This window comes from Podarcis bocagei, assembly GCF_964188305.1.
Source record: "Podarcis bocagei genome assembly, chromosome: 2".
In the NCBI taxonomy this organism is placed as follows: Eukaryota; Metazoa; Chordata; class Lepidosauria; order Squamata; family Lacertidae; genus Podarcis; species Podarcis bocagei.
Genome location: NC_138126.1, coordinates 26,657,453 through 26,669,983, shown reverse-complemented (window position 1 = coordinate 26,669,983; position 12,531 = coordinate 26,657,453). Strand labels below are relative to the sequence as shown.

Genomic DNA, 12,531 nt, shown 5'->3' with positions numbered 1-12,531 from the left:
GCTACTCTTTGGTGTATGTGCGTACATAAACATACAGTAGACCAACAGAGCTGGGGGAATTTCTGGACTCTCCTTGGGGACGTCATAATGAACTTCTGCACTTAAAAATGCCCCACTACTCCACTGCCTAATGATGTTGCCTTGTGGTTTAGGGCAGAAGCTATCAGGAGGAAGTTCCGGATCCAGGTGTAAGATTCAAAATGTTGATGACTACAAAAAAATGCCAAGATCCTAGTTATTGAGTGCTACGTGTCCTGTTAGCTTTGCCACGTCAATATTCAGAAACTGTTCCCTTTGTTTCCAAAGAGAACCTTCCTTACGAAGCTCGTGCTTCTGCAAGGTGAGGTCCAGCAAAAACCTGCTATACCTCTCCTTTTTGTAAATATTTGTCTGAAACTCACTCGGCTTGTTGAAGTATGTTCATGCTTCAGTCACTCTGAGCTCTGCACTGATCCATACAATCTTTCTGGCAATCCTTCAGAGCTGTCTCCGGGTCAAGATTCTGCTCTCCGTCAAGCCAGGCACCTGGTAATGTTTGCAAGTGCACCATGCTCTGCGTGCTGCGTAGTCCCGGCCCTACTATCGGGCAGGATGAGGTGGCCACCTCAGGCAGCAGGTGTTGAGGAGCAGGGCAGTGTTGAGGGTGTTGGGGGACAGGTCTGTGTTTTCCACACAGACTGTCTGCACCCTCTAAGCCGCCTTCTGCCCTCAGGTATGGCGGGAGATATGCTGTTCTGCTACCAGCATTGAAATAAGATTCAACCGGCCGTCCAGTCAGCTTCGGTACATGGAATAGGAGGAAGGGTGCCATCTTGCCTTTTGCCACAGGCGGCAAAATGTCTTGAGCCAGCTCTGGTCCTGTTACACAAGACAAAAGCCACTATTATTCTCATAGGCCGAGGTGGGAAACTTCTTTAGTCCAGCAAGCCTGATCCTTATCTGCCCCACCCCACCCCCTATCGGCCAGCTCTGGCAAATGGGCAGGACAAGCCACCTGTCAATCACTTGATGTCATCACGATATTGGCAGATGGTTTGTCCCATCAAAGCCCCTTGCTCGACTCTTCCCAAGTGCCTGGCAGTGCCTTGGTTTTCGGGCACTTATGAACCATAGCGCAATGAGATTTGCCAGCCATCTGTCAGATGTTTGGGAAGCAGCATGCAAAGAGCATAGGAGTTGCTTTCAGCAAGTGTTGAAAAGTGCGCACTCTTTCACACAAGCCCTTGGACATGTGTAGAGACGGCTTGTGCCTGCACTCAGTGTAACATGTGAACAAGCCTTTTGTTTCCGTTTTTGGCCAGAGCAAGGAGGACCCCAGTCTTGAGATACCTTCCTGTCCACTCATTGCCATCGATTTCTTTGGTTTCGAACATTCTGGGATGTCGACAAATTAATTCAGCCTCTCTTTGCGAATTAATGTGAGGAGCTCAGGGGTTACGTAAGAGTGAGAGGGATGAATAACAACCAGAGGCTGTTCCTTTCTCCTGACAGATTGCCCAGGAACTGGCGTCTCCCTGCTCCTCTCATTTTACACTCAAATATCCAAGTGGGAACACTTGTTTGTCACAAAGGCCGAGGGATCGCAAAACAAAAGGCTCTCTGGCTTCTCATTTTCCTTTACTTTAGAGGGCAAATTAAATAGGTTTTCAAGGTTGTTTCTTTCTTCCGCTGCCTCCAATGTTTCAAAAAATTCATTTCAATGTGACAAGTGGAGAGTTTTTGGGGGGAGTCAACAACCATTGGACATCAAAGCAAGTGCATGACTTCAGCAAGAGCATTTTATTTGGCAAAGGGACTTTCATAAACCAGAGAGGCAGTGTGGTGTAGTAATTAGTGCATCAGACTTTGGGCCTATCACACATCTCAACCTACCTCAGGGTAGGCATGAGGATGAAAGTGAGGGGGAGAGACTTAGGAACATAGGGAGCTGCCTTATTCTGAGTCAGACTCTGCCTTATGCTGAGTCCACCTACCCCAGTATTGTCTACACTGGCTGGCAGAGGCTCTGCAGGGTTTCAGACAGGTGTTTCTCCAAACCCCACCTGGAGATGCCAAGGACTAGACTTGGGACCTTTTGCTGATGCTCTGACCTTGTTTGTCACCTTTTCCTTGGAACAAAGGTGGGATATAAATGTTTTAACCACATACAGTGGTACCTCGGGTTAAGTTCCGGAGGTCCGTTCTGAACCTGAAACTGTTCTTAACCTGAGGCACCACTTCAGCTAACGGGGCCTCCTGCTGCCGCCGTGCCGCCGGAGCACAATTTCTGTTCTCATCCTGAAGCAAAGTTCTTAACCCGAGGTACTATTTCTGGGTTAGCGGAGTCTGTAACCTGAAACGTCTGTAACCTGAAGTGTCTGTAACCCGAGGTACCACTGTATCGATATGGCAACGAACAGGCTCTAGGTTCTTCCCTGGTTTTGTAGCAGCTCCTCTGAGACAAGAAAGTGGGACTGAGCTGCTTGATCTCACTGCACCCATGATGGAAACATCTTTCCCTTAGAATCATAGTTGGAAGCGACTCTGAGGATCATCTAGTCCAAACCTCTGCAGTGCAGGAATATGCAGCTGTCCTTTATGGGGAATTGAACCAGCGACCTTGGCATTATCAGCACCACACTCTAACCATCCAGGACCATTGCTGGCAACTTGGTACAGTGGTGCCCCGCAAGACGAATGCCTCGCAAGACGGAAAACCCGCTAGACGAAAGGGTTTTCCGTTTTGGAGGTGCTTCGCAAAACGAATTTCCTATGGGCTTGCTTCGCAAGACGAAAATGTCTTGCGAGTTCCTGCGGGGTTTTTTTCCTCCCCCCCTTTTCCCAAGCCGCTAAGCCACTTAACAGCTGATCTGCTAAGCCGCTTATCAGCTGATCCGCTAAGCCGCTAAACTGCTAATAGCGCTAAGCCGCTAAGCCGCTAATGGGCTTGCTTCGCAAGACGAAAAAACCGCAAGACGAAGAGACTCGCGGAACGGATTCTTTTCGTCTTGCGAGGCACCACTGTAGTCATTTTGCAATCATTATCAAAACTTGTGGGGTGGGTCAATCTTATGGCCATCTTACAGATGAGAAACTCAGGCTGGAGATAACAATGTAATGCAGAAAGCAAGGTCTTGTGAATAATAATAATAATTTATTATTTATACCTCACCCACCTGGCTGGGTTTCCCCAGTCACTCTGGGAGGCTCCCAACAGAATATTAAAAACACGATAAAACATCAAACTTTAAAAACTTCCCTATACAGGGCTGCCTTCAGATGTCTTCTAAAAGTCAGGTAGTTGTTTATTTCCTTGACATCTGATGGGAGGGCGTTCCACAGGGCGGGTGCCACCACCAAGTAAGTCCTCTGCCTCGTTCCCGGTAACTTCGCTTCTCACAGTGAGGGAACTGCCAGAAGGCCCTTGGCACTGGATCTCAGTGCCTGGGCAGAACAATGGCAATGGAGACACTCCTTCAGGTATACTGGGCTGAGGCCGTTTAGGGCAGGCTTCCTCAAACTCGGCCCTCCAGATGTTTTTGGCCTACAACTCCCATGATCCCTAGCTAGCAGGACCAGTGGTCAGGGATGATGGGAATTGTAGTCTCGAAACATCTGAAGGGCCAAGTTTGAGGAAGCCTGGTTTAGGGCTTTAAAGGTCAGCACCAACATTTTGAATTGTGCTCAGAAACATACTGGGAGCCAATGTAGGTCTTTCAGGACCGGTCTCATTCAAGGATCTCCTATGTCGTGGCCCCACAGCTCTCCTTCCACTACCTGGCTTGTAGTATTGCCATATAGCCTGCAAGGAAGCTTCCAGGTGACCTGTTCATTGAACATTCATCCTGAAATGTTTTGGCAGGGAGTTCAGATGAACTTGGCTATTCAGTGAACATCCATTCTGACTTGCTGGTGGAGATGTTAGACACCACTGCACCAAAGCAAGTTCATTTCCCCATCGCTTTGCTTATCGCAAAAATGAAACGAAACCCAACCTTTTGGAGAAATTAGTTTGCCATGCAAAACCTCCCAGTCAACCCAAATTTGCTGGCATGTGACTGAACCCCACCTGAAAATAGTGACAATCTGGATTCTGGAATCACTCCAAGATTCTTGCTTCCAAAGCTGTGGAAGAAGCATTTAAAAACCACACACACTTTTTCTGAAAAAGTTGTGTAAAGGAAGGAGCTGTTCCAACAAGGATCATTCTTAGATAGGGAGCTGCGCTTTCCTGAGTACAGCAGGTGTTTCTTGTTTCGTAAGAGGCCAGGGTGAGCCGCAGGTCTGTGTCTCAACAACGGTGGTCAAGCTAGACAAAACTAGTCAGCCTCTCTTTCCCTGCTAGCCGAATGGGGTTTGCGACTGCTGCAAAACAATTTGGTGCACAGAGCGGCTGGATCCGCTACCCTGCAGTGTTTAATTGCAGCATTGAACTTTTCGCCCCAATTATGCTGATGTAATCAGTTGTGATCTGTTTTTCTCCCCTTCCCTTGACCCCCCTGCCCCACCCCGGTGGGACGCTAGCCCAGTTAGCATGCGATGTAGCAGGAAGCCGCTTCAACACTGTGAATTCTGTTTTTTTACTATATGGGTTTTATCAGGTCGTAATTCACTTAACGCTGCCCTGCTTCTTCTTCTCTGATCTCACTCTGACATTTCCAACGTTTGGTACAAGCATGCCCAGCAATATCACTATGGCATGCAGGGCGTAGACAGTCACAGAAGTGGGGGAATGGGGCAGAAAGGTGGGGGGAAATGGAGTTCGAGCTGAATATTTTAGGCAGCACAGCCCAATGGTCAAGGATGAAGGGAGTCGTTGGGGCTGCCATGCATCCGGATTTTTCCAGACATTGCCGGGATGTCAAAGGCGGAAGTGACATCCGGGGAAATTTCTGGAAAGCTCAACAATTTCGGGGTATTTTAAGCTCAGCAATTCTGGGTTCTTACTAATGAAGAGCTCAACAACTTTCAGGGTGTCCTGGTTTTTTACTTTTTGAAAGATGGCAGCCCTAGGAGTTGTAGCCCCGGCATTTGCAGGCTACCATGTCGTTGCCTACCTTGCTGGAGGGTCACTCAAAGGACTTCCTCATGCATTGAGGAAGGGAGTGGTGCTGAGCCTGCCAGACCCACTCCCGCAGCACCCACATTGCCAACCAGCTCTAGGGATATGGGGCCCAGTACAGTGGCCTTCGGAAGCACGTTACCTCTGACAGTGGAACATAGCCATCATGGCTAGTAGCCACGGATAAATCTCTTCCATGCAATCAGGATTCCTGGACCAATCAGGATTCCCATACCCTTGTATGGGGGGGGTGGAGCTCTACGCGAAGGGATGGTTGGTGAGCAATGTGGCTCATGTGTGCAATGCCGGGATACACAGCAATTATATATCACACAGAGAGAGAGAGGAGAGAGGGAGCTTTTTTCCCAGCCAGAACTCAGTTCTGGCACCTCTCAGGTGGACGCCATTGCCATTATAAGAGAACAAGGGAGGCGTTCGTAGTGAGTTCCGGCACATTCTTTCAAGAGGTGAGGGGATCTGTGTGGAACTCTCCACACACAGAGTCAGAACATGAGTTAGTCCTCCAAAAGCTTAGAGAGCTCAGCTCAAATGCCGCGTAAGAGGTCCAGCGCAAACTGCTTACAGTGGTACCTCAGGTTAAGAACTTAATTCGTTCCGGAGGTCCGTTCTGAACCTGAAACTGTTCTTAACCTGAAGCACTACTTTAGCTAATGGGGCCTCCTGCTGCTGCCGCGCCGCTGCTGCGCGATTCCTGTTCTCATCCTGAAGCAAAGTTCTTAACCCAAAGTACTAATTCTGGGTTAGCAGAGTCTGTAACCTGAAGCATCTGTAACCTGAAGCGTCTGTAACCCGAGATACCACTGTACTTACTGTCATGGAATGACATTGCTCAAGTAGTCTTTGTAATCCGGAAGGGCACAGACTTGAGATGATTCATATATACAGTGGTACCCCGCAAGACGAATGCCTCGCAAGACGGAAAACCCGCAAGACGAAAGGGTTTTCTGTTTTGGAGGCGCTTCGCAAGACGAATTTCCCTATGGGCTTGCATCGCAAGACGAAAGCCCATAGGGAAATGCTGGCGGTCGGGAGCAAAGACTTTCGCCCACAGCCGGCTTTCAGAAGAGGACCTCTTCTGAAGGCCGGCGGGGGGCAAAAGTCTTTGCTCCCCCCGCCTGCCTTCCCCCCCCCGCCTGCCCCGGGCGATCTTAAAATGCTGGCGGGCGGGAGCGAAGCGTTCGCTGCCGACCCCCAGCATTTTAAAATCTCCCCGTGTCCCGGGGAGGTTTTAAAATGCTGGGGGTCGGGAGCGAAGCATTAGCTGCTGACCCCCAGCATTTTAAAATCTCCCCGTGTCCCGGGGAGGTTTTAAAATGCTGGGGGTCGGGAGCGAAGCGCTGTCGAACCCCAGCATTTTAAAATCTCCCCGTGTCCCGGGAAGGTTTTAAAATGCTGGGGGTCGGCAGCGCTTCGCTCCCGACCCCCAGCATTTTAAAACGCTGTTCCGAAGTGGGGCGGGGGGGCGGGGACACCTGCCCCAGCCGCCCCACTTCGGAAAGCTGTTCCGAAGTGGGGCGGGGGGCGGGGACACCTGCCCCAGCCGCCCCACTTCGGAAAGCTGTTCCGAAGTGGGGAGGGGGGGCGGGGACACCTGCCCCAGCCGCCCCACTTCGGAAAGCTGTTCCGAAGTGGGGAGGGGGGGCGGGGACACCTGCCCCAGCCGCCCCACTTCGGAAAGCTGTTCCGAAGTGGGGAGGGGGGGCGGGGACACCTGCCCCAGCCGCCCCACTTCGGAAAGCTGTTCCGAAGTGGGGAGGGGGGCGGGGACACCTGCCCCAGCCGCCCCACTTCGGAAAGCTGTTCCGAAGTGGGGAGGGGGGGCGGGGACACCTGCCCCAGCCGCCCCACTTCGGAAAGCTGTTCCGAAGTGGGGAGGGGGGCGGGGACACCTGCCCCAGCCGCCCCACTTCGGAAAGCTGTTCCGAAGTGGGGAGGGGGGGCGGGGACACCTGCCCCAGCCGCCCCACTTCGGAAAGCTGTTCCGAAGTGGGGAGGGGGGCGGGAACACCTTCTGAAGGCGGGCAGGGGGCGAAAGTCTTTGTCCCCCCTGCCTGCCTTCCCAGGGGCTTTTAAATCGCCCCGGACAGCAGAGAAGTCCTCCGCTGTCCCAGGGTTTTTTTAAAATGCTGGGGGTGGGAAGAAAAGCCCTTGTCCCCCCCCCCAGCCTTCAGAAGAGGTCCGGGGACAGACTGTCCCCGGACCTGGTCTGAAGGCGGTTTCCCTAGGAACGCATTAATTGATTTTCAATGCATTCCTATGGGAAACCGTGCATCGCAAGACGAAAAAACCGCAAGACAAAGAGACTTGCGGAACAAATTAATTTTGTCTTGCGAGGCACCACTGTACAGTATATATCTGGAAGATATGGCCTGTCAGCTACGCAAATAAAGTCTATTGATTGATTGATATCTGGAAGAAGAAGAAATAATAATAATAACCCAGAGGCCTTCTTTCTTTCTCTCCTCCCCCTCTTTCCCCCTCTCTCCTAGCATCTATGTATACTGAAATACAGAGAGAGAGGCCAGATATTGGGAATATCATGACTCATCCAGATTACATTGACGGAAACCCTGACCTTATCAAACCTAAAAAGCTGCTCAACCCTGTAAGAGCCTCAAAAAGCCATCAAGAACTTCACAGGGAGCTGCTTATGAATCACAAGAGGTGAGGAAAAAGATCCATCGCAGCGGTTTACTGCACCCTAACCTCAAAGTGAGTAGAATTATGAACTAGGAAGAAGAAGCAGGTCTCGTGTCTACGCCCAGTTGTACCGCTGACCTGCATAGTTTATCCCACTTGTGAAAACTGGAATATGCCATGTCCTTCCACATCCCAGACTATGGATTTTTTTTCCTGTTAGGCCTTTGGCCTGTGAGCTGGGGGTTGGGGGGGGGATAAATTTTAAGAGTCTTTCTTAGAGCCTTATTTTTTTGTAAAAATAATAATTGCAGAATAGAGGCCAGGAGCCATAATAAAGGGCAGGGATTGGTGTGAAGCAAATAGATCCTTCCCTCCAATTAGCCTGAGTCTCATTGGGAAATGGCACCTTTTGTAGCTTTTCCCCCCACAAGCCGCGAGGACTATGAAGTTGCTCTGTTGAATGAAAAAGAAAGCTGACATTTTAAGCACAGAAGCCTCCACACACCCACATCCGTGCTAGAACAGAGCTATACAGCGGTACCTCTGGTTAAGAACTTAATTCGTTCTGGAGGTCCGTTCTTGACCTGAAACTGTTCTTAACCTGAAGCACCACTTTAGCTAATGGGGCCTCCCGCTGCTGCCGCACCATCACCATCGCAATTTCTGTTCTCATCCTGAGGTAAAGTTCTTAACCTGAGGTACTATTTCCAGGTTAGCGGAGTCTGTAACCTGAAGCGTTTGTAACCCGAGGTACCACTGTATAGTTATTTTGAGCAGTAGTGATTAGGGTAGTAGAACATAGCTGAGCAGTAGGGCATGTGCTTTATAATGTTTATATGAAGAAATTCCCTGGCGCCCCCGCTTTAAAGGATCAGGTAGCAAGTGGCTCCTCCACAGACCCTGGTCTGCCCCTGCTAGTCATGGAGCAAGATGGGGAAATAGATGCACCTGCCAGGATTCTGATAATCCATGCCAGATTCTGGAATTCTAGCCCTGGAATCAATGTGAATGTCTCCATAACTATTCCAATTAGCACAGGTGGGCCTTTCCTTTTAAAATTTATCCATCCTTACTCTTTCGTTTCCCCCCTTTTAACATTCACCTGCTGGTTCAGTGCACTACAATGTCCACAGCTCTTTTGTTTCTCTTTAAAAAATAAATAAATCATTCTTTAAAATCACAAAGTCTGAGTGGACATGCAGTCCTACACCAGAGAAGCCTGCACACAATTCAGGTCACGTTTCGTAATCTCGCCTTGGGTTCTTGCAGCGTCAATAGAGCCAGAAGAACGTCAGCTCCCGCCCGAGATTTCCCCAAACTCTCCGAAGAGGTACATATATTTATAGATGAAAGGAAGACAGGGTTGCTTGCAAAGGTCCTCCTAGATAAAAGGAAGCAGAAGAGCTGGTAAATATCCTGTCCGCTTCCAAGCCACATCCGCTAGCATTGTTTGTTTTATGAAGCATGAATCTTGTTTGAAAAGGGCAGGCAGGGGGCAGTTAGGCTATGGAGTGAGCTGTTCAGATTGGATAATTAGCATATGTATTTATTCGTGCATTCGTTCACTTATAAATTTTTATTCAACCTTTCAGGGCAAAAAAAACAACAACACCCTCCCTAGCTGGCTTAGAACAAGAACAATCATTTGTGGTGGGTGGCTAGAAAAGAGCTGTAGCTCAGAGGTAGTGAGTCTGCTTTGAATGCAGAAGATTCCTGGTTCAGTCCCTGACATTCCTGCCTAAAACTCTGGAGAGCTTCTGCCAGTCAATGTAGGCAGTATTGAGCTAAATGATCAGGACCGTCTTACCCATAGGCACTAGGGGTGCTGGGCACCCGGGCACCGGGCTCTCAGGGCATAGCTGTCAACTTACAGATTTGAAAATAAGGGACCAGCAGCCTTGAAACTAAGGGATCAGCAGCCAAAATAAGGGATTTTCCAAGCACAGGTATGTTCAACTTCTGAGCCCCTCCAAGCCAAAGGCAGAGAGCCCAGCCAGCAGCCAAACGAAGCCTCAAGCGGTGGTTCCCACAGCGCAGCAACCCAGCAAAGGGGATGCAGCAAGGAAAACCACCGTCACCTCTCCGCTGGGAAGCGCTGAGCAAAGGCGAGTCCCCAGGCAACGAGGCCGATTTGATCGGCACAAGGCATGCAAGCTCCACCCCCCAGTCGTTCTTAGACTCCTTATTGGGTGAGCAACGCAGCCAAGCAACACAGTTGGAGCCTCCCTGGCCGCAGGGAGGGAGGGAGAGGAGCTGCTTCCTTTGAAACCCGGGAAATTTAAGGGACATCATCAATAAGGGACAGCAGCGGGACATGGGGCTGGGATAAGGGACTTTCCCGCCAAATAAGAGATGGTTGACAGCTATGTCTCAGGGGCACCATGCTGTGTGTCCAGGGCCCAAAAGTTGAGCCCAGGGAAGAGCCCGCCCGTCAGTTGGGGCACCGCGGTGGGCTCAAACTCTGCAGCACGAGTTCGGGGGCAACCGAGCCAGCGAGATGCTGAGGCGGCCAGCCAGCTCCTCCCTCCTGCGTGCCTGGGACTGGGGAACCTGGGGGGGGGGTGCCAGGTGGATCTTTGCACCCCGGCACCGCATCTGCTTAAGACAGCCCTGTAGATGATGGACCAATGGTCTGGCTCAGTTTAAGGCAGCTTCCTATGTTCCTCTGTAGATACAAATAAGCCCCCAAATAATGGCAGATAATAATGGCAGCAGCTAACAACCAACATGCTTACCAATGGAACAAGGAGCTCCTTTTATTCCATGCTGTGTGTATCCTGCCTGCTTCCATCTGATAAGATTAGGATCTGGCACAGAATTCATCATCTTCATAATCTTAATACCAACCTGTGCTGGAAGTGTATTGGTTTGAATACCAGTTTAATTGTCGCAACATCTTTGAAACGGTCTCAGGCCTGAAGCATGTTTAGTGCCCGTCTAAATACAGCAGAGATCTTGGAGATCTGCAGTTGCCTCAGCAGGCAACATACCAGATCTGAAGGAATCTGCAGGCCCTGGTCCCCCTGCTCCAGGATCTGATCCCTATCTCCAGGTTGAAAATCCAAGGCAAGTTACTGAGCGCCCTCTACTTAGGACCAAACATTTGCTCTCCTCTTCTGTGGGTCCTCAGCACTTGCTTTTAGCTGTGCAGTGGCACCTTGGTTCTCAAACTTAATCCGTTCCGGAAGTCCATTCCAAAACCAAAGCGTTCCTAAACCAAGGCACACGTTCCCATAGAAAGTAATGCAAAATGGATTAATCCGTTCCATTTTGCATTACTTTCTACTTTCTAATCCGTTTAAAAACAACCCCTAAAACAGCAATTTAACATGAATTTTACTATCTAACGAGACCATTGATCCATAAAATGAAAACAATAATCAATGTGCTGTACTATAAAATAAATAAGACAGTATTGTAGATGATAAAAATTACATTTCACCCCCTTACCTGTACTGATGATAGTCATTGTTTGGATGGGGGGCTTTTATCCATTTCCACAGTCACACAGTCAATCAGACAGTAGTTGAACTGGGTTCCACAGTCACAAAAACAAATTAACCGGGAAAGCCACAAAAACGCAAAATAAATAGCAAAAAGAAAAGTGCCAAACTTAATCTGTTCCGGAAGTCCGTTTGACATCCAAAATGTTCAAAAACCAAGGCACAGCTTCTGATTGGTGCAGATGCCCAACAGCCGCATCGGACGTTCGGCTTCCAAAAAATGTTTGAAAACCCGAACACTTACTTCCGGATTTTTGGTGTTTGAAAACCAAGGTACCGCTGTATATATTTATTTCACAAGCTTGGACATAGAAGGGGGCCTCTCTAAGAATCCCATCTACACTATACTTTAAAAACCGTATCATACCTCTTTATCCAGTCAGGGCTTTCTCCGAAGAATCCTGGCATCTGTCATTTAAGGGTGCTGTGAGTTTGCCTGTTTGCCTCACAGAGTTGCAGTGGTTTAACAGTCAACTCATCTTCCTAGGGAACAAACCTCAATCCCCAGGGTTAGTTGTGGAGTGGGGAGGAGGCACGACTATAGGGTGCAGATGTTGCCTTATACAGCAAGACCATTGGTCCCTCCAGTCCAGACATGATTGACCATGTTCTCCAAGCTCTCTGCCAATTCATTTGATGGTTGTTGTTGTTGTTAAAAACAGTCAAGATCTTGATAAGCTGCAAGGGACGTCATCTGAGCAGGGTGACCAAAGGGTCAAAGAATGTAAACAGTAGCATTAGAGCAAAAAGCCCATTCAAACACACCACACTGACTAAGGCCACACATCCGCACCATGCAGTTATAGCACTCTTATGCCACATTAACAGCCACTGAATCCTGACCCAACTTTGCTCAAGTCAGTATGAAGGGCAGTGGCCACTGCTTACAGTACTGAACTTAAGAGCAGATCAATTTGTGCAGGAACTATTTGCAGCAAAAACTGCCAGAGGTATTCTGGTGTAAGATTATTGGTTGAATTACTCCCCCTGCTGGTGGATGGTAAAGCAGTGGCTGAGATTTTTTTTTTTAAAGTTGGTCAAACTTTGAAATGTCCTGCTTAATTAAAACATTTTCTTTTTACACTTTTCCCATACAATTTTAAGGGTGCACCCAGTTGATCACAGAGAGTAGCGGGGCAGGGGATAATTTTGGATAAAGCTTTTGCGCTGATGCATGATTTGTCATACATAAAGTTGCCTCACTGATCAAATATTCTCAAATATTTTCCATTGTCATGAAGTGGGACCTCCAGGAGTCTGTAACTTTCCTTTTCCCATTCATTCATTTCTTATATTTCTATGCCGCTTTTCATTCTCATGAGTCAC

The 12,531-nt window shown here is 49.0% G+C and overlaps 1 protein-coding gene and 1 long non-coding RNA gene across 2 annotated transcripts in view; one reads left to right on the top strand and one right to left on the bottom strand.

Moving 5' to 3' along the window:
* The window catches only part of FAM107A (family with sequence similarity 107 member A), a 35,135-nt gene that overhangs the window by 14,571 nt on the left and 8,033 nt on the right, over positions 1 to 12,531 (top strand). The window contains exon 2 of the mRNA XM_081184389.1: positions 7,552 to 7,726. Coding sequence (XP_081040515.1) covers positions 7,552 to 7,726 — 175 coding nt within the window. The remainder of the gene's footprint in view (positions 1 to 7,551; positions 7,727 to 12,531) is intronic.
* LOC308581741 lies at positions 8,127 to 11,264 on the bottom strand. Its single transcript, XR_014005235.1, has 2 exons — positions 11,153 to 11,264; positions 8,127 to 9,083 (listed from the first exon to the last, which is right to left on the bottom strand). It is a non-coding gene; the product is annotated as an uncharacterized lncRNA (long non-coding RNA).